Source organism: Ipomoea triloba, chromosome 1, assembly GCF_003576645.1.
Source record: "Ipomoea triloba cultivar NCNSP0323 chromosome 1, ASM357664v1".
NCBI lineage: Eukaryota > Viridiplantae > Streptophyta > Magnoliopsida > Solanales > Convolvulaceae > Ipomoea > Ipomoea triloba.
The window spans coordinates 33779832-33806430 of record NC_044916.1 but is presented as its reverse complement, the minus strand read 5'-3'; the positions used below and the strand labels follow the sequence as shown (position 1 = coordinate 33806430).

The 26599-nt window shown below is 36.6% G+C and overlaps 3 protein-coding genes and 1 pseudogene across 3 annotated transcripts; 1 reads left to right on the top strand and 3 right to left on the bottom strand.

Annotated features, from left to right (window-relative positions):
- The first annotated feature begins 1327 nt into the window (after positions 1-1327).
- Positions 1328-2553, top strand: LOC116018765. The gene has a single exon (XM_031258754.1). The coding sequence runs from the start codon at positions 1379-1381 to the stop codon at positions 2384-2386; it is 1008 nt and encodes a 335-aa protein (XP_031114614.1). The 5' UTR covers positions 1328-1378; the 3' UTR covers positions 2387-2553.
- Positions 2554-3962: 1409 nt separating this feature from the next.
- LOC116000067 (syntaxin-124-like) lies at positions 3963-5278 on the bottom strand. The gene has a single exon (XM_031240086.1). The coding sequence runs from the start codon at positions 5107-5109 to the stop codon at positions 4168-4170; it is 942 nt and encodes a 313-aa protein (XP_031095946.1). The 5' UTR covers positions 5110-5278; the 3' UTR covers positions 3963-4167.
- A 2332-nt stretch (positions 5279-7610) lies between these two features.
- LOC116014919 (UDP-sugar pyrophosphorylase) lies at positions 7611-21446 on the bottom strand. Its single transcript, XM_031254883.1, has 17 exons — positions 21191-21446; positions 20998-21102; positions 20671-20787; positions 19399-19539; positions 19122-19221; positions 17600-17727; positions 17448-17519; positions 17276-17340; positions 16665-16725; positions 16473-16590; positions 15669-15793; positions 15210-15286; positions 14818-14923; positions 9428-9487; positions 8883-8963; positions 8158-8397; positions 7611-8035 (listed from the first exon to the last, which is right to left on the bottom strand). The coding sequence occupies exons 1-17, from the start codon at positions 21290-21292 to the stop codon at positions 7868-7870; spliced, it is 1866 nt and encodes a 621-aa protein (XP_031110743.1). The 5' UTR covers positions 21293-21446; the 3' UTR covers positions 7611-7867.
- A 42-nt stretch (positions 21447-21488) lies between these two features.
- LOC116012831 lies at positions 21489-24974 on the bottom strand (annotated as a pseudogene).
- Between the last annotated feature and the right edge of the window lie 1625 nt (positions 24975-26599).

Below are 26599 nucleotides of genomic sequence, written 5' to 3'. Positions count from 1 at the left end.
TAATCTAATAATCTAATTAAATTGACTGTGGTTGTCTTCATTGGGGTGGCCTCAATTAATTCATATGTATATACTTTGGTATAATATTTGGGGTGACAAGAAAGTAAACAAGATGAATTCTGCATTCTGAACCTAGTAAGCAAATTGATGTAAATCAATTTAGCCTCAAAACAAGAAGGCTAACAGGTCGTTCAGTTCGAATTAGAATCGAATTTGAAACATTATGAATTTGTGGTTACTGAAATAGCATAACCAACTTGAATGAAGTTGTCCTATTAATTGATATGTTTATACTTTGGTATAATATTTGGGGTCACAATAAAGTGCATGTGATAAACTCCGCGTTGTAACCTTAGGTCATCATTCAATTCGTACTGAGAGTTAGACTTGGAACACCGTGATTATCAAGATAATAGCATAACCAATTTGAATGAGGTTGCATTGTCCTATTAATTGATAAATACTTTGGTATAATATTTGGAGTGACAAGAAAGTGCATGAGATAAATTTCACATTATGATCCTAATCGATAAAAGATTACAAAAATGTAAATTACAATTTAGACTGAAAATGAGAAGGCTAGTAAGTCATTTGTACTGAGAGTTATAATAAAATATCACGGTTAACATAACCGACTTGAATGTGGTTATCCTATTAACTGATACTCTCTTATATTTATACTTTGATATAATTTTTTTTAGGCAAAAACTTGTGTGAGACCGTCTCACCATGAGACGGGTCGAGTCGGATCGGGTCAAGATGCAAATGTAACACTTATATGCACAAATGCCATACTTATATGCTCAAATGTAATACTAATCAGGAATAAAATTTTTGTTACTTATTAGGGTAAATGTAATACTTTTAAGGGAAAATACAATACTTTTACATTTCGATTTAAAAGTATTACATTTTTCCTCAAAAGTATTATATTTGCCCTTATAAGTGAGAGGCACTTGTCAACATTACTTATTATAAAAAATGTATTATTTTTTCTCTTATAAGTAACAAAAATTGTATTTTTGATTAGTGTTATATTTGAGCATATAAGTATGAGATTTGCACATATAAATATGAAATTTGCATGATGCTTTGACCCGACCCGACCCCTCTAACGAATAAAGATCCGTGAGACGATCTCACACAAGTGTGACTTTTTTTTTATAGAAAAAAAATACAAATTGAAGACTGGCATATATATGCAGGCCGGGGGGTGTGGTAGTTTACGAGGAAGTTAATAAGGGCATATTTGTCTTTTTGCGTAATACAAAGTCCACCCTGTCTTAGTCTTAGTCGTCGTCTTATCAGGTTTAAACAATTATATAAGACCTACCTGCCGTGGGGGGCATGGCAGCCGGCCTCCATTCTCCTCGACGCCATGGATAGAGAGCAAGAAGAGATGCAATTCCTAGGCCTTTTCGACATCTATATCGAATCCTACAAGGTTATCTACAGATGTAGGAAGATTTTCAGCCAGATCACCTTATCTCTCGTTCTCCCTCTGGCCATCATTTTCTTAGCTCAAAAGGAAGTCTCCCAACTCATCTTCTCAAACCTAACTCACACCGAGTCCCAGCTCGAGAATTCCCAGCCAGGCTCCCCTCGCTATCAGCGCCTCTCTGATCACCTAACCTCCGACTTCGCCGCCCTCCTGCTCTTCAAATTCGTTTACCTCACCTGCCTCATCGTATTCTCCCTCCTCTCCACCTCCGCCGTCGTCTACACAGTCGCCTGCGTCTACACCGCACGCGATCTCTCCTTTCGCAAGGTCATGAGCGTCGTCCCCAAGGTCTGGAAGCGGTTGATGCTCACTTTCCTCTCCACTTTCCTCGTTTTCTTTGTTTACAACATCGTTGCCACCGCATCCTTGGTGATATGGTTTTTCCTCGCCCTCAGCTTCCGCTTCCTCGCAGATATCCCCTTGTGGGTCGGCGTGGCCGTGTACACCGTCGGATTACTCTACATGTCCATCATCTGGCAGCTCGCTAATACAGTCAGCGTTCTCGAAGATTCCTACGGGTTTAAGGCCATGTCCAAGAGCAAACACCTGCTCAAAGGAAAGATGGTTTTAGGCGTGGTGTTCTTCCTCAAGCTTCACTTGGCTCTCTTCCTCGTAAACGTAATCTTTAAGAAGTTTGTTGTGGACGGGCCGCACTTCCACTTGGGGATGTTGGGCCGGGTCGGGTTTGGGTTGTTGTGCCTCCTTGTACTGTTCAAGTTGGTTGTGTTTGGGTTGGTTACGCAAACTGTCATATACTTTGTTTGTAAGTCATACCACCATGAGAACATTGACAAGTCAGCGTTGTCCAATCATCTTGAGGTTTATTTGGGAGAGTATGTTCCTCTCAAGTCCAAGGACGTTCAGCTGGAGCAATATCAAGTTTAATTTTAGACTCATCATCCTAGATTATTTGTAATTATAATAATCCCACCAATACTACAATAAATATATATATATATATATCATAGTTGCAAACTTGCAATCTCTGCATGAATGTCATCTATCGTCAACTCTGGATCATGGAGCAATATATCAAGTAGTTTTGAGATCCATCATATAATCCTATCTAACTAGCTTATATGTAAATATACAATCATTATCCAATGGACCATGGTCAGCATATTCATGTGAATCATAAATAAAAATTATATTTTTTTATATACTAAAAGTATATATTATTTATATATATCAAGTACATTATTTGAAAATATATGATTTTTGTATAAAATAATATACTTTTATTATTTGGTTTCACCTTGTCACAAGTAATGACCTGAACTAAAGAATTGGAAAAATAGTTAAATAGACCATCAAATTTTATCTCAAAAGTCAATTAGGTCTTTGTTAGGAACAAGTGTAATTTAGAGTTTGATGATATCAAAAATTAAGAATTTTAGTCCCCATTTTATTTTATCTCTTAAATTTAGGAACTTTATCGCTCAATTCGAATGGTCCGAATTTTTAACCGGATGGTTACATTTCGGATAGCCAAAGACAAAGCTTTGAAGAGTCGAAGAGTAAAAGACTTCAATATCGAAAGATTTTAAAGGCCTAATAGTGGAAGAGCCTACCTTTCGAGTAGAAGAAGTTCAAATAGTAAGGAAAACTATTTAAAATTGAAAGATTACAACTTACAAGTGTTAAGGTTCGAAAGGCTAACTCAAACAAGTACCATACGGTCCATTTCTATCTCCGGCCCATATTCACAAAGTCAAATTAAACCTCTCCATAAACTCCAAACCACATCATATTCGCAGACAACAATTTCATAAACCAATCCAAAATTTCATAGCCCAAATTGCCCAGTAAATGAAAACAAGATCCCTTGTAAATAAAACAAGTCTATTTTAGCCAAAGACCTTGTGGTCAAGTGGCACCTGGTGTTTCAATTAACACTTTCACATGGATGATGAGAGTGGGTTCGAGCCTTAGTGGAGTTAGTTGTACTCAATAAAAAAATAAGTCTATTTTATAACATTATAAAAGTTTAAATTTTGATATTTATAAAATGAGTCATCATTTCCCCTTATTTTTTTAACAACTTGATTTACTCAAATGAAATAATCATATTAGTCATTACTTTTAATATTAGAACATTTTTTTCACTCAAATAATCATTTCATATATATATATATATATATAGTAGCGTAGCAACTTTTTGGTGTAACCTACAAGGTGTTTGGGGTCTATTTTTGTCCGTCCACTTGGAGACATGGAAGCTGACCCAAGAAAAATTGTCACTTGTAGAATCACTTGTGGAATAGAATCATAGTTATATATAATGGTGGGCTACTTTGATATTATTTTATGAGGACAATAAGTCAATTCAATGTTTACTATGAATTGTAGCATTAGGTGTATTAAATGTGTCCCTCCACAATAAGAATTACAAAATTCATATACAAGTTAGGATCTATATAGAGAAACAATATATAGTTTATTTATTGCTTATGGGTTGTGAAAAAAAAAAAATTTGAGGGCATGCATGCATAGGCAGTTGGGATATTGCGAGCTGAGCCACAGCTTAGCTTGAGAGACTTCAATTCCCTGTAAATAATATATGCAGTTGTTTCGTTCAGATGAGATGATGAATACATAATATAAGACGACGAGCATAGATGAGATTAGATTAGATTAGATTCATCATATCAAATCAATCTATGAGTCTATCTCAAATGAATCATCAAGAGATTGGACCAGATGGGGAAAAGGAGGACAATGATGAGAACAATGACTAGGATAATGGCGATGCACGTGCATTTTCTGGACTCTTTCTGAATCTCGTGAGCTTCTTGGAGCTGCTCGGTTCCACGGCGGACGAATGAGCTGGCGTGCGCCACGTGGCTCTCGATGGAGTTTAGTTGTTGCCCCTGCGCCTCCACCAGCGCCGCCATGTCCAGGAAGATCTGGTGAAGCTCGATTAGGTTTTTTTCAATTTCTTTCACCGCGTCGTGCCGTTCTTGAATCTCCGATATGGTGTCGAGAATCTGGCCGCGCCCTTGTTCTTGGATCGCCTTTTGAAGGAACGACTCGCTCTCCCCGCTGGAAATTAAATTGTCGATCAAGTCGTCGTCCGGCTGCTCCCCGGTGACGGTGTAGTAACGCCTCGCCACCGTTTCCTTGTACTCGGAGTTCATCTTCGCCCGAAGGTTCTGGAAGTCGTCCATCATGTCTTTTAGCTTCTTGCCTAACCCGCTAACCACGGCGGTTCTGGTACGGTCCGCGGATGAGCCCGGTCCGCAGCCCTGGACTTGGCGGGACGCCGCGTTGGACCGTTCGAGGGCTTCCAGCTTTCCCTTAATCACCTTCACGTGTTTCAGCACCTTGGAAACGTCGGCGTCCATTCTGGACCGCAAATCCTTCATGGTTTTGGCGTTGTGGGCCGTCTTACACTCCTCGTTCGCCTCCTGCAAACTCTTGTGCAGTGATTCCACGCCCTTCATGTCGCGCTTCACGTTCTCCACGTCTTCGAAAAATTTGTCAAGATCCACAGTCTCGTTTTCGCCGCCGCCGCCCGCCGCCGTGCCGGCTTCCATGTCGTCTATCTCGACCTGTTTCTTAAGGTCCTGGTATTTTTTAAACGAGGAGCTAGAGAATAAGTCATTCATCTTGTACTTTTGTTTTTTTAATGAATTCAACAGATTATATATATTAAATAAGAAAAGATTCGATCTTTTCTCTTCTTCCTTATTTTAAATTTTATGGGTTGATGGAAAGAAGAAGGTGTGAGCTTTGTTAGAGTGGCCTTCTCTCTTCTTCTTTCCGGGGATCGTAAGCATTTACCAGCCAAAGGCAAAGGTGGAATGATGGAGGAAGAAGAGGAAGGAGATAAGAGGAAATGGGACATTAAAAAATTCATTTGTTTGGTCAATTGAAGCTGTGGAAACGCAAATGCTAGACAATGGTAGGTAGAGAGTGATAAAGGTCAACCAAACCAAATTTTGAGGATGTTCGTGAAATGTGGACATCCAAAAATTCTTACTTGTGTGGACTTGGTATGTATATTGTTTTGTGTAGCATTCTAATGCTACCTACAATAACTTAAATAAATACTCTAGCACATTAATGGGAAAAAGACACAGAATAGCACCTGAGACGGGTTAAATCAAAATGAAAATATAATACTTATACAGTAAAATGTAATATTATTTCATAATAGAGTGTTTCTTATGAAATTTTTAAAATGAGCGGGGTCTCTTTCATAAATATTACAAAGTTTTGTTTAGTTTGAATCGTCAAATTAAATCTACTAAATCAGTGGTTTGAATTTGTCCGCAGATTCTCAACTGGGATATGGTTCTCACCTGATTATGGACCATCTCTATATATATATATATATATATTTGTGCTGATGATTAGCATTATTTTGTATTATCTAAAAGTGAAACATATTTTAAAGGGTGGTGGTCTATACAAACTTTAATTTCACCTAGTTAGATAAGTATATCTTTGGGAGAAGTATATCTTTATAGTTCACTTTTATTTTTGTTCGTAATGTACTAAGGGTGCGTTTGGTTCGCACATGGGAATCGGAATCGGAATGGGTATCAAATACTTGGTAATGATAATGGGTTTTGGTAAAAGTATTTAGCATGTTTGATAGTTGGGTGGAATATGAATGATTATTAATAGTTGAGAAAGAAATGAGTAAGGGAAATGAAACCCTTTATTTAATAAAGGTATGAGTTTTCTCATTAATGCGGTATTCCAAACCCATAGTACCATTCACAAAACCTATCAACCAAACACAAGCAATCACTTTCATACCCATTCCCTATGCCTAAACCCACCAACCAAACACACCCTAAATTTATTTTCTTTTGTAATGTATTGATACGATAATCAATGCATTTTTTTTTTGTAATTAATGTACTGAATTTATTTTCTTTTGTAATGCATATGCATTGATAAGAAATGCAAACGTGTGACCAAATGTCAGGAATACATGACGGTGTATTGGTCACAAAGCACCATCAAACATATCTAAATGCACCACCAAACATTTTTAAATATACTATCGTATCATTAAAATTATTAAAACGTTACCATGATACCAACATTTTGTAGTGCATCACATATCCCTGCTAATTATACTATAGACAGTTGGGCATCCGCACAAGAGGAAGTCTATTGTACTTGAACAAGACTCATTATTGTTGTTGTTATGAGGGGTAATCATTTCAGCTCACGAGGAGTCAAATTGTCAAAGCAACAAAGCAACCAATAGGTATGGATATTGGATAATCATCTCATCTCTACCGCTACATGAGCTGTGGAAGACTGGAAGAGTATTGCATCATTTATAAGTTCAATGGTTTGTTTGGAGTTTGATTGGTTAATTGTATTTTCCATAAAATTTGAATAGCATATTTGATCCTTATCTAAAAAATAAAAACAAAAAATGTGTAATTAATTTCATAAATATAACTCTTTAAAAAAAAATGAATAAGTCCTAATTGGAGAAGATAACATCATGTTGTTGAATTAATCGAAATCAAGCATCCCATATAAGTTGGTATCATAAATAATCATACATACTCATATAGTCATACACTCCACCATGTCATCCATCTCCCATGCACCAACTCTAACCGCAACAAAAAGTAGTCGGTAATAGGCGAACAAGACTGTCAAGCTCAGCTCAATACAAATTTTAATCCGCTTTCTCTATCAAGGACTTTAGCTCCCCTGGCGCTGTCTTCGTCCAGCATTCATCTTTTACATGTAATTTACCTTGAGTTGTATGTTACATTATTTATTCCATTGTGATTCAAGATATGAGATGAAAAGAAAATATACATTGACATTTTTTTTTCTTCTTATTTTTTGATTTGATTCTAATTACTACGTACATCGATGCAACCAGTGTACATGAAATACAAGATTGTTTATTCAATTCGGACACTAAAAAGGATTTTAAATCTTCTAAGCATTTTTATTTTTGATGATTTGATTGGATTATTATATATTAATCTATACTCCAACTTTAGCATGATCGACTTGGAAATTGGAATATTATTATTATTATTATTATTATATTATAGCAGACTTAAATACAGACCTCATACTTCAATTTCGTAGCAGTAGCATTTACAAGTGCCAAGCCAACTCAGAGAAAGCCAACGTTGATTGATTAACGAACGTAACCAAAATCAGATACAAGTGTGAAAGAAAAATAAAAACAAATGAAAAGAAGACAGTAATAGGGTGTGAATAATCAACAATATTCTTAACCCTCAGCTCCTACAAATCAAAGAATAATAGAAGCTAAGGCTACACCAAAGTATAGTATTTGGAGAGAGGGGGTTTTGCAGTTTTAAGAAAATGGGTGCGGTGTGGTGTGGGTGATCCACAAACCAAACCATTTCAAGGGTTCAAATAGAAGTCCCCGGCCTCATCATACATTTTCTCAAGTTGCTCAACCTTGTTAAACCTGAAACCTCTGATCCTCACTTCTTCAGCCACTGAACTATCCTTATAATCAACAGTTTCAATCACCCATCCTTTGTTATCAATTGAACCTCCAGCTTTAACCTGTCAACAACGATACAGATATGGATGTGTTGCTTTGTATATATATGTATAGAATTCCCAATCTCAATATCAGAATGACAATTTTCCAACAATAATAACTCCACCGACCCAATCCTACATACCTTTGCATTGTCAACTGCATCAATAACTAGAGCTCCATCCAACGATAGGTCCTCAAGGATGATATTTCTACCTTTTAGAACCATAGTAGATCTCTGTGAAATAGAGTTACTTCCACTCACTTTGCTTTTAACATCTGAGAAAGTAAGTGCCCATTTAGGCTTCCATACAACACGTGGCCACACTTCCACCTGTTGTCCGTTGAACACCTGATGAATTGGATCATCTACCTTGACACCAACCTGTAACAAACCAAACACTCTTTAAGTGACACTCTTTCCGCAAATGTATCTTTGAGACAACACTGAAATCATAAGAAAAAGGATTGGTGGAAAGCAAACACTGTAAGTCACATCCATAATAAAATCTTTCCACAAGTGTATCTTTGAGACAACAGTAATCATAAGAAAAGTTAAAGGATTGGTGGAAATTTGGGTAGTAGTTCACATTTCAGCCTGTCTAAACTGCCCATCGTTGAAAGTTGAAACCATTGAATATAAGATGTGGAAATTTATAACAGGTCAAAGCAGTTAACAAAAACTCAAATTACCACCACACTCAACATAATAAATAGTTAATTTGTCCCATAGAACCACTCAATTATTTCTTCAACCCATTTTGACTCACCTGCATGATGACACACCCTTTTGCCACCAATACTCAAAAGGAAAATGCAGTTTTAGAAATATCAAATCCACAAATATATCTGGCTTGAGAGAAAAATGACCTTTCTCAGAATGAGGCTATGTGCTTTATATATGGCCATTTCTCCAGAAGTAGCACTATGGTATGGGTTCCCCTCTGGTACCTTCAGTTAGAAAGGAAATAATTATTAGATGAAAATATTGAAGTGCACATTTGGAAATCATTTGAAAATATTATTAAAAAAAGGTACTAATCGGAGAAAATATCATCACACAAAATCACTGGAGAATTTAGTACTGATTGGCAAGCCTAAAATATTATGAGAGCTAAGAATTATAACCATGAGGTAGTAGTTGCCAAGTATAAAATAGATAAACACAACTGATAAACTCAGATGTGGAAATCTATTTTATATTATCCCAGAGGGTTGAAAATGAATTTCACAAACCTTCAAATGGCATAGTTTCTTATATATATATAATATTTTGCATCATCATATTTCAATTGTTATGGATAATGAAGACTGGAAAAACAAACAGAAAAATTGTACTTCGTAACTTTTAAATCACAGATATTGAAAGTAGCATACTTGTCATTACAGAGAAAGAATTATGATCATAACCATACCTTCGAAGCATCTTCAGGGTTGTTTTTTACAGGTGCATAAGCAAGCCACACGTCCATCACCTAATTGATCAAACAGAAAACATTAAGATTCATATTTGTTGTAGTCTATAGAATATTAATTATTATGTTAGTGGTTAAGTTAGGCAGTAGACCAGCAGTAATGTTAGACAGCAGCAGCAGTAATGTTAGGCAGCAGCAGCAGTAATGTTAGGCAGCAGAATTTGAGGAAACATGTCGTTCCTCAAGTGTATAAATATAGATGTATCAGCTAGCTACAAAAAAAGAAAAAAAGAAACACTTTTCTTCACTGATTTACATGGTATCAGAGCTGCAGTATTAATCTCTGTACCCAGAAATTTTTTTTTCTGCAACAGTGTTTCGGACACTGTTCACAGTAGGTATTGGGATCAGATTTTGTTGATCCTTTGTTGACACCACCCACCCAGGGAGTTTCGCCACCTTCCGGCGACCTTGTCTGAGAAATCCGGCGACAATCTGACCAGCGAGTGGCCCTCACGCGCCGACGAAACAGTCTGCCAGCATCTCACGCGCCGACGCGTGACACTGTTCTGGTGATCGGAAAATTTTTCTGATTAGTTTCCCGTAGTCGCCTGAGTCCATACAACGCATTTTGGGGCTCAGTTTGGACAAAGTTTGTTCGGGAAATACACCTTCGTCAGCTTCCAGTACGCAGTACCTCCTTCAGCTTCCAGTTCACGGTCCAGGTTTGAGACCTTGTTTTAAAGCTTTAACTGGGTAATTAGTTTTTTGCTTGAAGTTATGGCTGAAAATAAGTCTGGGATTTCAGATATAGTTCCTGTGACAACTAAAATCACAGACTATAAACTGAATGGTCTTAATTACATGGAGTGGAGTAAAACTATTAAACTTTATCTAACTAGTATAGATAAAGATGCTCACAGAACAGATGATGAACCAAAAGATGCAGCTGCTAAGAAAATTTGGTTTAGGGAAGATGCTCAGTTATTTCTGTTAATTAGAAAATCAATAGAAAATGATGTGATTAATTTAATTAGTCATTGTGACACAGTTAAAGAGTTGATGGAATATCTTGAGTTTTTGTACTCTGGCAAAGGGAACATTACTCGTATGTTTGATGTCTGTAAAGCCTTTTATCGGGCTGAGAAACAAGACAAGTCTGTCACAAATTACTTCATGGAATTTAAGAAAACATACGAGGAATTGAACCAATTAATGCCATTTAATGAGGATGTAAAGGTACAACAAAAGCAACGGGAGCAAATGGCTATCATGAGTTTCCTTGCCGGTCTTCCACCTGAATTTGATACTGCCAAGTCTCAAGTTCTTTCAAGTCCAGAAATAACAACACTGAAGGAAACTTTTTCACGAGTATTGCGCACAGAAACTTCTCAAACTATTTCTGTGAATAGTGCTCTTGTCAGCAGAAATCAGAATTCAGCAAGACCACCGCAGAAAGGGAACAATCAAACCACTCAAAGGCATAACCCAAGTGGCATCACTTGCCATTTTTGTCATAAACCAGGACACTTGCAACGTGATTGCAGGAAATTACAGTTCCAGCTCAGGGCGAGGCAGTATGCTAGTGTGGCTTCTACAAGTGATGTGTCAGCTCAAAACATTCTGATTTCGGCAGAGGAGTTTGCAAAATTCTCAAAGTACCAAGAAAGTCTAAAGTCTTCATCTACTCCTTCAACCACCGTTGCAGATACAGGAAGCCCACAAACCTGTCTCATTTCTTCATCTTCTAAGTGGGTGATAGATTCTGGAGCCACGGACCACATGACAGGTAACTCTAGGTTGTTCTCAACAATTACAAACCATACTTCTAGTCTCCCTGTTACCTTGGCAGATGGATCTACTTCACCAGTACTTGGATCTGGCTCTATCACTCTAACCCCCTCACTTCCTTTGACATCTGTTCTTAGTTTACCAAATCTGTCTTTTAATTTGATTTCTGTAAGCAAGCTTACTCGCACTTTAAATTGCTCCGTCACATTTTTTCCTGATTATTGTCTTTTCCAGGATCTCATGACGAAGAAAATTATTGGTAAAGGACATGAATCCGGGGGCCTCTATATCCTTGACATAGAGAAACCAAGACCAGTTGCGTGTCCAGGAGTAGTAACTCCACTTGAAGCTCATTGTCGATTGGGTCACCCATCTCTTTCATTATTAAAAGTGCTTTGTCCACAGTTTCGTAGTGTGTCTTCATTAAATTGTGAGTCTTGTCAATTTGCTAAACATCACCGTGTGAGTTTAAGTCCGAGAGTCAATAAAAGAGCAAGTACACCTTTTGAACTTGTTCATTCTGATGTTTGGGGTCCATGTCCAGTTATGTCCAAAACTGGATATAGGTATTTTGTTACATTTGTTGATGATTTTTCTCGTATGACTTGGTTATATTTCATGAAGAGTCGTTCTGAACTGCTTGATCATTTCCGTGCCTTTTGTGTTGAAATTGAAACTCAGTTTAATGTACCTGTGAAAATTTTGCGGAGTGATAATGCTAAAGAGTATTTTTCATATCCTTTTGTGTCTTATATGCTTCAGAAGGGCATGCTTCATCAATCTTCTTGTGTGGACACACCATCCCAAAATGGTGTAGCTGAGCGCAAAAATAGGCATTTACTCGAAACTGCAAGAGCTTTATTGTTTCAAATGAAAGTTCCTAAACATTTTTGGGCTGATGCTATCGCTACAGCATGTTTTTTAATAAATCGCATGCCATCCACTGTTCTACAAGGACAAACTCCATACCATAGCCTTTTTCCATCAAAACCTTTGTTTCCCATTGAGCCACGCATATTTGGTTGCACATGTTTTGTTAGGGATGTTCGTCCTCAGGTTACAAAGTTGGACCCAAAATCTTTGAAGTGTATCTTTCTTGGGTACTCACGTGTCCAAAAAGGGTATAGATGTTATTGTCCTCAACTTGGCAGGTATTTTGTGTCAGTAGATGTCACCTTCCTGGAAGAAGTACCTTTTTCTCCTGATCAAAATTGTCCTCCTCAAGATAAGGAAGATGATATACTAATCTACAAACTCATCCATCATACAGACCCACCACCTCCTATTTTACAAGTTTACTCCCGAAGACCACGAGTTCCTGAGACTGTTCCTATCATACATACTACATCTGAAGCAACACCTGATCTTGTACCAGACTCATGTCCTGCACCGATCTCTTCGTCATCAGATCAAGTTACAAATGTAGAGCTTCCCATCGCTGTTCGCAAAGGTAAACGTCAGTGTACCTATCCCATTTCTTCTTTTGTCTCTTATAAACATTTGTCACCCTCTTCCTACTGTTTTACCACATCCATTGATTCTATTTCTCTCCCTAAAACAATAAAAGAGGCAATGTCTCATCCTGGTTGGAACAGTGCTATGATAGAGGAAATGAATGCTTTAGACCAGAATGGTACTTGGGATTTGGTAGACTTACCTACAGGGAAGAAATCTATTGGATGTAAGTGGGTATTTGCAGTCAAAGTGAATCCAGACGGGTCTATTGCCAAGCTAAAAGCTCGTCTTGTTGCAAAAGGATATGCGCAGATCTATGGAGTAGACTATTGTGACACATTTTCTCCTGTTGCTAAATTAACATCTGTTCGTCTGCTCATCTCTATGGCAGCTATCTATGACTGGCCACTACATCAATTGGATATCAAGAATGCATTCTTGCATGGGGACCTTCATGAAGAAGTATATATGGAGCAACCACCTGGATTTGTTGCTCAGGGGGAGTATGGAAAGGTATGTCGACTCCGGAAATCTCTATATGGTTTGAAACAAAGTCCTCGTGCATGGTTTGGAAAATTTAGTCAAGCAATTGAGTTGTTTGGAATGATAAAAGGAAAATCTGATCACTCATTGTTTTTCAGATGGTCTAAAGCAGGTGTTATTTTATTGGTAGTTTATGTGGATGATATTGTTATCACAGGAAGTGACAATGAAGGTATTACAGCTCTTAAGTCTTTTCTTCATTCTCAATTCATGACAAAAGACTTAGGAATGCTAAAATATTTCTTGGGCATTGAGGTGGCAAGAAGCAAGAAGGGGATATTCCTATCTCAACGAAAGTATGTGCTTGATCTATTGTCTGAGACAGGAAAACTGGGAGTTAAACCATGCAACACTCCTATGAACCCTAATGTACAACTGACAAAGGAAGGGGAACCATTTGAGGATCCAGAAAGGTACAGAAGACTAGTTGGAAAACTAAACTATCTGGTGGTAACTCGTCCAGATATTGCATATCCTGTCAGTGTGGTAAGCCAATATTTATCATCCCCTACAAATAATCATTGGGCTGCAGTAGAACAGATTTTATGTTACTTAAAAGGATCACCTGGACAGGGAATCTTGTTTAAGAACAATGGACATACCAGGATTGAATGCTTTACAGATGCTGATTGGGCAGGATCTAAAGAAGATCGAAGATCAATGACTGGATATTGTGTTTTCTTTGGAGGAAATCTGATTTCATGGAAGAGTAAGAAACAAAATGTTGTTTCTCGCTCTAGTGCAGAATCTGAGTATAGAGCAATGGCACAATCAACATGCGAGATAATATGGATAAGCCAACTCTTGAATGAAATTGGCTACAAAACCTCTACTCCTGCAAAATTGTGGTGCGATAATCAAGCCGCTCTTCACATTGCATCAAACCCAGTTTTTCATGAACGAACAAAACACATTGAGGTTGACTGCCACTTTATTCGAGAAAAAATTCAACAAGGCTTGATCAGCACAGGATTTGTGAAGACTGCTGAACAATTGGGAGATCTTTTTACTAAAGCCTTGAACGGAACTCGAGTAACTTATTTATGTAACAAGTTGGGCATGATCAACATTTATGTTCCAACTTGAGGGGGAGTGTTGTAGTCTATAGAATATTAATTATTATGTTAGTGGTTAAGTTAGGCAGTAGACCAGCAGTAATGTTAGACAGCAGCAGCAGTAATGTTAGGCAGCAGAATTTGAGGAAACATGTCGTTCCTCAAGTGTATAAATATAGATGTATCAGCTAGCTACAAAAAAAGAAAAAAAGAAACACTTTTCTTCACTGATTTACAATATTCAAATACTCTGTACAAATATAGAGTGATACATCCAAATCCAAGGTGAAGTTGATGCCATAACAAAATCCCTTCCCATCAAAAAATCATTGCCCAAGTCCCATTTCAAGATTCGAAGACCAAATTCCCATAAGAAATTATGAATTTGTCCAATCTCATTCTATAATAGAATGAAAATTGTGGAAGCACTATTAGAGTATACAATCAATTTTGAATTATGAAAATTGAAACAAGAGACATAATTCTGATTCTAAACAGTACAATGTATATATATTCATATAAAATCAAACAGAAACTTCCACTTACAGTAAATCCAACTTCAGCAGAAGGAGGCAATGTTTTAGGATAATCTTGCATCATACATTCAAGTCGAGTTGAGGACTTAAATGCAGTTTTAGTAGCATCTTTGTACCTAAGGAGAAAAAGAGCATAGCTAGTCAGAATACAGGGGAGGTGTTGGAAAACCGGTAGCAAAAATCAATCAATCATACATGCCATGTAAAGAGAAGTACCAAACAAACAAAGCAACACAATCAAATATACTCGTAGTAAAACTTGAAACTAATGTATACTGGAAAATGAGAGACTCTATACCCTCAACATAATGCCATTTAATAATTACAGACCAGAAAAGCCCCAGGTCATAGAATTGATGCATGACTTAATTAAGAACATAGGGGAAAGGATGTAGGAATTACTTCGGATTAACAAACTCTTTTATAGCTCCTCCGGTTTTTGTGAGCTCCTCAATGTAAGGACCAATCTCGATTATCAACTGATTAGTACAAAAACATATTAGTCAACAGCAGCAAGCCACAAAAGCAATAACTCAAACATGTAAATGCATGATCCCATATACAATCTAGCTACAGTCAGTACTATGCACATTGAACTGCAGACATTCACCATCAAGACGTTCAAAGTGTCTTTGTCAAACACTAGTAAATGACAAAGGCATAGATAAACCTAAAGCATTGAGTCACATACTCTCATGCAACTTAATTTTCTATGGCATCCCAAAAACATATCAGTACACTCAAGTGAACAGAAAGAAAAGAACAATCTCAAGTAAAAGTTACATGGTAGAGAAAGCATTTCTACCAATTATATCTTGACTATATGAGGCAACAACCTAAAGAATACTAACAAGTACATACCTGATTTATATTCCCAGGGAAAGGTGAATATCCCGTTTCACAATTGACATCACCATCAGAATGTCCACTGGCTCTAAGCAACGGGTCAAGCTGGTTATATTCCACATTAATCACCATCGTTCTCCCTAAAATGAAATATAAAACAAGTATGATAATACTAGGTGTAATGTTAAGAACCAGTCACCCTAAGTGATCTGAAAGAATGAGGGAAGGAGGAGAGCAGTAGGGGGAGATTATAGACCCATAATATTGGATGAAAATTTTAAAATAAGAGAAGCTTGACTCTTAAGAATAATTGATCATCCAAATGGCCTAGTACAGTTACACTTGACTTGAAAATTTTTTGAACACACATACCATATAATAGAATCCCAGAAGCACTGAACTTGCATTGATGAGTGACAAATTGTATACATTATTTAGTTTAGGATTTAAACACTCCTAGACAAAAATGAATTAACTTCAAGAATGATCCATATGTGAAGAACACCCAATGTATGGAACTAATGCTATTAGGAAACTGAAAATGTTTCCTTATATTGTCGATTAAGCAGCCGTCTCCATACTAATCCATGAAGCAGGGTGCCTCATCCCAACGAGCATTTATAAGTTTTCTTCACTACTTATGTTATCTATAAGCAGAGTTGCAAATAACATTAACCAAAGCTTGCACAGCACAAGAGCCTCAAGCAATAGGCCTGATTTTCTCTTTCTTTCATTTTTGCAATGATAAAAATGCTATAAATACATATGATTGTATGAACACAACTATGTTACTATGTATGTTTGCACGGATATATTTACCATCCTTGTGAGTAAGCTTGGTAATTCCCCCTATAGCTTCTTTTGCTTTGCGAGGAACAGCTAGAGAATTGACATTGTACTGTTTTATAGCACTGACACCGAGTGATGCTGGAATAGCCTGGAAATGGTACACTTGTCAAATTGTAATTTCAATCATAAACAAAACAATTCAAACCAGAACCTTCCACCAACCTTGAAAAGAAGGCCATTGGTGTCTTGAAAAAACAGGACCCATCTCAAACCAGCAGCATGCCTAATGGCAAAAACAGTTTGCCAAAAGGAAATTTTAGAACTACATATACTACTATCATATAAATACCAGAATGATATGAAAGGAAATTTAAAAGATTAACTTCCACTTTTGAAGTTAGAGTATATAAGAGAGTAAGACTTGTGAAGATAGAGTCCAAGTGTTTTGAAAAACCAGGACCCATCTCAAACCAGCAGCATGCCTAATGGCAAAAACAGTTTGCCAAAAGAAAATTTTAGAACTACATATACTACTTCCATATAAATACCAGAATGATATGAAAGGAAATTTAAAAGATTAACTTCCATTTTGAAGTTAGAGTATATAAGAGAGTAAGACTCATGAAGATAGAGTCCAAGTTCTGTTCGATCACAGAGATGTTTTCCAGTAAAAAAAACAGCAGACTTTTTCCTGGAAACATCAACCACTTATAAGAAATTTCTATATGTGTTCTATTTAGATTGTTGCATGTGATAAGAAGTGATGGAGGAAAATACAAAGAATCCACTTAAAGGTGAATATTTAATAAGAGGAAGATAATTTGTATACATACCATACTTTAAGTAACCCACTTGAATAAAGAAGAGAATGAACATCACCATGCCCATGAGGTTTTGTCTGAGACATAGCAAAGGAGAAGGGTAAAAGAAGAAAATAAAAATAATTAAGTGTGTATTGATCAATCAACATAATACAAAACAAATACAATGGATGAATGGAATCACCTGGATACGGTACTTATTGTTTGGGTCCACAGCAAGGTGTGCATCATTATCCTCTAAGCAAGCAACTTTTTCCTAGAATAAATTGGAGTAACACTTAGTTAACTACAATACCACTATGTAAACTCCTACTATATTGACTATCAGTAACTTACTTGCTTTAAGAGTTTGACTTGGGTTGGTTTCATGCCAAAATATGCATTTGACTCTAACAGTTCTGCAGTTCGTGAATGTGTGTCATCTGAAGTCATTATAACGAAAGGGATATCGACTGGGCTTTCACCTAATATTATAAAATCAAGACATTAGCAGCCAATAAAAGCAGTGTGTTTAATCCAAACCTCTACCTTCATTAAAGGGAGAGATTCACATGTTTAGAGAAGAATAGCTTCCCTTTGTCATCGTTATTGAAGCAAGTAAACAACTAAACAATTGCAATATAGGTGAGGAAAATTAAAACTACATTCATCCCCATTAGAAATTGAAATACAAAAGATAAGCAGGTAATATTGACAATTTCATGGCCATTTAAAAAATAATAATAATAATAATAAGAGAGAGAATCAGTAACCTGTATAATATACTTCATTGAGTTAACATAAATGTTGAAGATATAACTATTTTATTTCTAATAATTTGTTTAGCATGAAGATGGCAAGCACTTAGTCTTCAAAACCAAATACATTTTGTACACTTAAGAGTCATTCTCACAAAACAAATGAAATTGTGGCCTTAAAATCTGAAGTTCTTTGAATAGTTTATTTCCTTGCCAGACAGCTTTAGAATTTAGACAATATAAGAAACCTTGTTTTTCAGTCTTCAAGGATAAGTAACACAGTATTTATTGCCATATACATATAAGTTCATGAATGCTGCTATTCCCATGTTTCAACAGTATTCATACAAAAGCATTACAAACTGCCACTTAAAAAGTTCATCTTTGATTTACGCTATCACTCCATTATTTATACAGGTTCAGATGTAGGGGGCTCTTGTATGTGCCCAAGGCTTTAGCTTTACATAATTAAGGATCTATTTAGAAACCTGGAAAATGTTATCCAGAAAATGACTCATTTTTGGGAAAGCATTTTAGTTTTCTGGTATTTGGTTGAATGTCAAATAACTATTTTTTTTGTATTTGGCTAAAAGTTAAGAAATTGCAATTTTTCTGAAAATGAACATATTATTTGTTAAAAGAATAATAATAATAATAATAATAATATGTGGTGGTGATGGTGGTGTGGTAGTAGTGGTGTTGGTGTTGGTGATGATGGTGGTGGTGGTAGTAATGGTTTCAGTGGTGGTGGTGGTGGTGGTGGTGGTGGTGGTAGTAATGGTGTTAGTGGTGGTGGTGGTGGTAATAATAATAATCCAGAAACGAACTTAAAAAAGAAGAGAGGAAAGAGAGATGGAAAATAAAGAATTCGAAATATGTCTTCAAAAAACTAGGAAGACATTTTCCGCCAAATTGGGCCTTTCTTGTGTTGACCAGAATGAATATTTTCCTTTTGACTTCATTTTCCTTGAGTATCCAAACACTGAAAAATCCAGAAACGGACCCTAAATTTAATTTAATAGCTACATAACACTAAAGATCTAATTTGCTAGCAGAAAATTAATTCACATAATTCGGACAAATATAAGTCTAATCTAAAAAAAGGCTAAGTAAATTTAAACCTTGTGATAGTTTACAGCTAGCCTCTTGTAGAGCTAAAACAGATTCGATATAGTGCTGTAAGAAACAAGTCCCAGTGGTAGTTTCTTGAGGGAGAGCCACCTGAAAGTGGTATGTATTGTTATAAAATTGAAAGGAATATGCAATCATATGAGACAATTCCTTTTGTTGCAACTGCTACTTTGATATGCACCAGAGACTTAAAACAAAGAGAATATAATGATTGCACACTGAACATAAAACAACAGGGCATCTGAAAATGGAAGTGGACAGTTTTACCTTTATTCCATTGTATCCAAGACGTTCTCCAAGTCCCCCGGCAACAAGAACAAAGGCAGCTTTCCGTGCTTCTTTAATACCAGCCTCCTCAAATTTAACAAAGCTCTCATCACCATAGGTCAGATTTTCCCCAGATGGAACCTGAAATTTTTTTACACATTCATTTAGATTGAGACATAATTATACAGCTCATGCATGATAGACTTGATCAACACATAAAAACCAATTTTTACTGGCCCTTGACCATTGGTCACCAAAAAGAATGAAAAGAAATGAATAAAAATTCAATTTACAAGGTTTCACAAAAGCCCGTACATTTGGCAAAAGCAGAAGGATGAGAACAAATTTGCTAATAATAACAATTTAACCCACATTAATCTATTCCAAAATGAAGGTTTCATAAGCTACTTGGAGTTCATATTCACTTTGACCAAACTAATACATTAATTTCCTTAACATTCTGAAAATTTCAGCAGTATTTTTGCATTAGGATTGCAATGTCTATTTTGTATTCTGAGCTTTAACTCCTAATCAGTGATCATGTGCACACAAGAAGGAAACTATTTTTGAAAGTGTGGCATCATGCTGATAGAATGTGCATTTTTCTAATGAAATTTTCATCACTTCCATTTGAGAGTTCCTGATCTCTGGTTCCAATTTCATATCTTGAATGTCACTCCTCCTTATTACACAGCTACAATACCAGTATAAATTGTACAGTACACTTTATCAACCCAAAGTACAAAATTACATGCTTAGATCAGCAGAACGTGCAGAAATCTTCTGTTTTGCTACCACGAAGAACTCTTTAAAATGGTATTCAATACAAAACTAAAGCACTGTAGAAGATAGTGTTATTAAATTGGAGTAACTAAATTAAAAGGGTAGTGAATGAAATACTGCTTCCTGAAACTAGTCACCAAGGATAATAAATTGGAGTGTTTTCACTAAAGAATTACCAAATTGGAGTAACTAAATTAAAAGGGTAGAGAATGAAATACTGCTTCCTGAAACTAGTCACCAAGGATATAACAAAATGTACCCCAAAAAATTACAGTGAACTCCTGACCTAGACTGGAATACTGCAATAGTTTCAATCTGATGTTTCTTTGTTAGTTCTAATCATGTTTTGTTAACACCACTTTATGAACAAACTAGATAAATCTAATTAAAGAATACATGCCTCTGATTATACTTCCCATTTTCATATGTTAATTCTGAAGAAATAATCTACAAGATCAGTTATAAGTTGTTGAGAGCCTAAAGGCTTACAGAAGGTGTAAAACCATCATACGGGTTGTTCCCAGCTTTGGAATCAGCCAATAGTTCCCTGGCAGTTTTAATATATGATGCCAGACCCCCAGGGTAACTTGAATTAAGTTTGGCAACCTGAAACAAAAACAGCCTTAGATGCTTAAAATTGAAATGTTGACTATACCATATTAAAGGTTCAAGAAATGACAATAATTTCCAAATAAATATTTGATCGGTTCCAATTCATCAAATCAAATCAAATTCTTCCTTACAGGTGTAAAAACAGTCATCTGCGAAATAAATTTCAAAGACAATGAAAACTATCTTGAAATTGCTAGAACGCACCTGATCAAAAAAGGCCCGCTTCTCGTTGTCATCAACACCGGGCTGGGGCCATTGCTGAAAGAGATGACTCTGCCCCGCCTCCAACAAGATCTTCGCAAGTTCTACCTAAACAGACAAGATTCAATACGAACTTGCCGCGCGCATCGATCTCGGATCGATCATCGAAAACAAAAAGAAACAAGAGAGCACCTACCTGTTGAGGGGAGAGAAGAGATAGGTTACTCCGAAGATTTGGAGCAGACGAAGCCCACTCGTCACCGTCAATGCTGAGTTTCGAGATCCCGTCGGCAGCCATGGCTGAAGACGTCGCGGATTAACTGATTTCGTAAACTGACGCGAAAAAAGAGTGATTGTGAGAGGGAGGGTGATGGAATGCTACTAATTATTATGATAGGGAGAGATGGAGATGATGGAATGTTACTAATTATTATGATGCGAAGAGCTCTGAGTGTTTTGGTGACCGGAAGATGTGGTGAGGGAACTGAAGGCAGTTACGGGGTGGGCCCACCCGTCTATGACGGTCAATATATGATCCTGGATTAATTACTAGTAACGGTACGTTTCTTCCAGACATAACTATACGTCTATAATAATAACTAGTAAGTCACTCGTGCGATGCACGGCTATATAGTTATAGTATAATTAAAATATATAAAATGCTTAAGATACGGTCAATAAAAATAATATAAAAACTTGTTCAAATTAGAAGTAAAATAAAATTACAAATTATTAAAAATTTCTTTGTAAACGACATTTTGTGTAGTGTTCAAAAAGCCTCTAGATTCTCCACATATTAAAACCTTAAGACCATCGGGATTACTAACCCTCGAAACTGCTACATATAATTGGCCATGGTTAAAGACGGGCTTTTTTAGTAAAAGTCCGACATGTGATAACGTCTATCCTTGACTCTTGTTGATTGTCATTGCTTATGACAACATAACTGGAAATTGCTTCCTTTGAAATTTAAAAGGAAGTCTTGGGTCTGAAGGAGTCAATGCCAATCGTGGGATAAGAACATTTGTACCTGCATTGTTTACACATAGGATTTGAGCTTCGATCACATGGTTGCCTAATTTTGTAACGATCAACCGTGTGCCGTTACAAAGGCCCAATGAGTGGTCTATATTCCTCAAAAGCATAATTGGATATCCAACCTTTAATGTTAATGAATGGTTTGGGACACCTGAACACCTCAAACTATTAAGAAATTCAGTGGTGTGTACTTCAGATAACATATTAGCATTTGTGTCTGACTTGCACACCGAATCACAACTCAAATATGTCTTAGAAGATGCTTGATTCATATTGTTCATGTATTCATTGACATGATCAACACCATCTAATGTTGGAGCCAATATAGCTCTTGACTCAAGATGTTTAGGATCCATTTCCCCACTGCAGTACGAAGGAAATGTGTTATCAACAATTTCTTTGATGGGGTCACCTTCGTTTTGCAATACAAACTGAGACGGAATAACTATATTGCACTCACCGTCATTGTTTTGACCTAACTTTCCATCGCCTAAATCAGCAATCCAATTTGCAAAAGTCTCTAACTCCTCAACCTCTTCTCCAATTGTAATACCACGCAAACGCAAATTCTTGGTTAAACGAAGAACTTCACAATTGTTCCACAAGTAAGACGAATTAATACTGGCTTGTACTATATCTTGTCTTGTGCCTTTCGGAATAATCGGAAGTATTTGTCTAAAATCACCACCGAGGACAACTGTTTTTCCACCAAATGTCATTTATGAACTTTTTGAATTTGAGAAACGCATTAAGTCTCTCATTGTTTTATCTAATGCTTCAAAACAAGCTATACCGCTTGATGCCACATTTAAAACAACTTCACCCTTGGATCTTAAAGCAGCTGACATTGTCCTCCATAAAAATGTTTTCCCTGTGCCACCATATCCGTAAACAAAGAACAACCCACCTTTATTTGATTGAACATCTTGAATAACTTTTTTGTAGATTGATAACTGTTCATCAGTTAGTTTTGAAACCAAACTTTCATGTTCTTGTTTTAAAGCTTCTCGGTCATACGCCATTTCCTCGTACAACAACAGATTACCTAAAAACCAGTCATTACTTCTATCTGGTATTGGCATGGGTGGATAATCTGCTAATGACTTGTTCCAAGTATTCAACAACTTTTCAACTTCAATCAAAGCAAAATTGTATTTTTGGGCTTCATTGAGGATTAAATCTATAAAGGGTATAAAAAGAATTGATTTAGAGATATAAAATAAAATTTGATTAAAAAAATAATATTGTGTTGTGAAATTTATACCTGGAATATTTAAATTTCTTCTAGTATTGAATTCAGCATCGTCTGATAGGTACTGCCGAACAACTTCCCATACATTTTCTGGCTTGGCCATTGAGTTTGAGGTCAATAATGTAACAAACAATTTCCTCAAAGAATGGGAAGAAGACCACAATGCTGCTTCAGTTATTGCATCAACATATTCTTTATCATCCTCAATTAAACCACGTGCATAACATGCATCTCTAAATGAATTATATTGCACACCATCCACCGTTTTGATATCATCAAAGCAAGTCGGTCCACGAACCATGTTTAGAAGACATCTAAGATAAAAGAGTTCGCCACAATTGGGTGGAACATAGAAAATACAACCGATTGCCCACTTCCTTTGCCTAGGATTCCATTCTCTTTTATCTTTTTTCCAAACAAATTTCGTTGGCATTTTTGCATACGTCAATTGTCGGCCCTGGGTGTATTTGAGGTTAGCCTCAAACCATGCAGTGAACATACTGTGTGCGACTGTTGGACGATTGACAACATCATCGACCACATCATCATCATCAAATATGATAGATTGCTCATTTGGTAGATGAAAACTCAATCGCTCAACAGAAGGATTCCTAAATTGTATATCAAATGCAAATATCCTCCAAGCGGCCTCACATGGTGAAATATACCTACAATCATAATACATCTTTATTTCATCTATCTCCTTTCCAGTACCTTCTTCTGCCACACTATTGTAGAATTCAGCTGTAACCCTGTCGTTGCCTTTGTTGACGTACTTGAATAAGTATTTAATTGATCGGGACTGATTACACCATTCAACATTAATATGCGCCCTATACTTCAGCAACAAATACCTGTTGTGTGGAACAACATATCTACTATCAAGCTCAATGCCATTCTTTGTTATGGTACGCCCATTATCGCTCCTACGATAAATAGGGTAGCCATCTTCATCCAAAGTGGACTTCTCAACAAATTTCTTTGGGTAGAATTTAGAGCATCTACCATTCACCATGCAAGGTGAACTCTTCCTCACTGAACCACAGGGTCCGTGCATCATAAATTCTTCTACAGCTTTGTAATACTCAGGATCACACAAGTCACTTGGTACCTCAGCTGATATCATCATGTCAATATCTCTCGGAGTCGAAGTAGAATGACTTTTGGCCAGAAATAGTAATATGTGAGCATGTGGTAACCCCCTTTTTTGGAATTCAATTGTGTAGATAACTGAAAGGAAAAAGAAATGGCAGGTTAATCTTTTTGTAATTATAATTTATAGATAATTTAAAGGTAAAATATTTTTTAAAAAAATACCTGCTAAAACAGATCCAAAAATGTTATCTTTCCGAAGCTCTTTTATAAGTGCATTTAACTTCATCTTAAAAACACAATATATAATATATGGCCTATCTTCAGCCTTCAATCTCCTTGCTTGTAAAAATCTTGGCCTATCTTCAGCCTTCAATCTCCTTGCTTGTAAAAATCTTTCAATCTCCGGCCACTTGAATCTCCTTGCTTGTAAAAATCTTTCAATCTCCGGCCACTTGGGGTTACATGTGAATGTAATAAAAAGACTTGGATACCCAATCCATCTGCAAATTGTCATCGCATCTTGGTAATTCTGAACCATATATCTTGCGCCTCCAGTAAAACTCGATGGCAAAATGATTCGCTTTCCTTGGGCCATAGGATCTATGGTTGTAGCTTTTAGGTACACGCAAATACCCGGAGTATTCCGGGGTTATCGATCCACAGGGAATGGTTGGTCAAGCACTAACTCGGATTGATTCTTGTGAAGCTAGTTCGGTCATAACATGGTTATAGCAAACAAAACTAAATAACAAAAATAAAAACAACAAATGAAGAGAGATATATTAGATGCAACATATGTAAGGATATGGATCGGGTCAATATCTATCATGTGTCAAACAAAAGTAGAAAAGAAGTTTTATCCCTTGTGAATGGAGGAAATGCACTAAAGTCCCCGGTGCCACTCTCGTGATCTACCCGAGTGTGCCAAACCGCAAGTTATCTACTCTCGTAGTCTACAAGCGAGGCTCGTCTTAAAGATCCTAAGCAAATCAACATGCCCAAACCCAAGTTAATCCTACAAGTTGTGAGGAGGTAGCCTAAACTAACCTCTAGATTCCAACACGTTGTCACCCGTGAAGGAACCGTTTTGGCTAACTTCTAAATTCCAACCCGCTCTCGCCAGTGAAGGAACCGAAGATTAGCCGAGAAATCCCCCTATAATTTATCAAGCTCTCGCATTGTATAAATCAATAGGTGTGGCAAGAGTGTTCTAGCCATGCCCGATTCTCGCCGTGACACAACAACAAACAAGCATGCAATTGGATCCATTAATCACACACTTTTAATAACAAGCATAGCAGACAGACGCCTATTGTCCTCCTCCAGAAATTCTGCATAATCTTCCCCTTTCTCTTTTTGCTTTTGGCCCAAATATGCTCCATGTTTCCTTCCATGATTTCATGCCTTTTGTCTTCCACTTTTTACTTTCCACCAAGTTGTTTTGTCATCTTCCCTTTTGTCCACATGCTCATCACACTATTACCACTTTGCATATTTTTTTGTCTTCAAAGAATTCCATCCTCACGCCACTTTGCCTAATTAACAATAAGATTAGGATTAAATCATCTAATTAACAACAATTATGACACAAAGTTCCTAATATTAATATTATGTTCAATTATATATGATTTTCATCAATTATGATCCATTATGAACATAATATTAATATTAAGTGGTAAATATAGATTTAAATATGGGATAAATATATGATCAAATATGCACTTATCAATCTACTTCTCCACGTGTTAATGCATCTGTCAAACATTTATATGACTCACATCGAAGGGATTTCTGGTGAGTCCTAATGTATACTAAGCGCCCTGATTCAATCATAGTATATGCATCTACCAGAAATTGTTGAAATAACCTTCTAGCATACAACAATGTTGACATTTCATACACTTTATCCTGCAGACGAAAAGAAAAATATTCTCTAGGACTAATGCGATTTCTCCCTGTTGCACTTCTACCATCAACTTCTGCAAATTGAATGTCCTCTCTATACCCGTCTTCACCATATGGAAAGAGCAATGGATACTGAAGTGGGAGATATGCAGGATTTAATTCACTGATTCGTTGAAAATGACCAACCTTTGATTCTACCAAGATATCACGTTGCCCCATGTTTGGATCTATATCTCCCACAATCAATGCACCAACTTCTCCAACTTGGGGCAAGTTATATGTCATTGCATCTTTAGTCCTCTTTCCTATAAGTTT

Coding starts and splice junctions, on each gene's coding strand:
- LOC116014919 (XM_031254883.1), bottom strand. CDS start 21,292: ATGGCTGCCGACGGGATCTCGAAACTCAGCATTGACGGTGACGAGTGG. Junction 17,728..19,121: donor TAGCTGTAAACTATCACAAG/GTTTAAATTTAC, acceptor TTATAATATTAG/GTGAAAGCCCAGTCGATATC. Junction 17,341..17,447: donor ACAATAAGTACCGTATCCAG/GTGATTCCATTC, acceptor GCTATGTCTCAG/ACAAAACCTCATGGGCATGG.
- LOC116000067 (XM_031240086.1), bottom strand. CDS start 5,109: ATGAATGACTTATTCTCTAGCTCCTCGTTTAAAAAATACCAGGACCTT.
- LOC116018765 (XM_031258754.1), top strand. CDS start 1,379: ATGGATAGAGAGCAAGAAGAGATGCAATTCCTAGGCCTTTTCGACATC.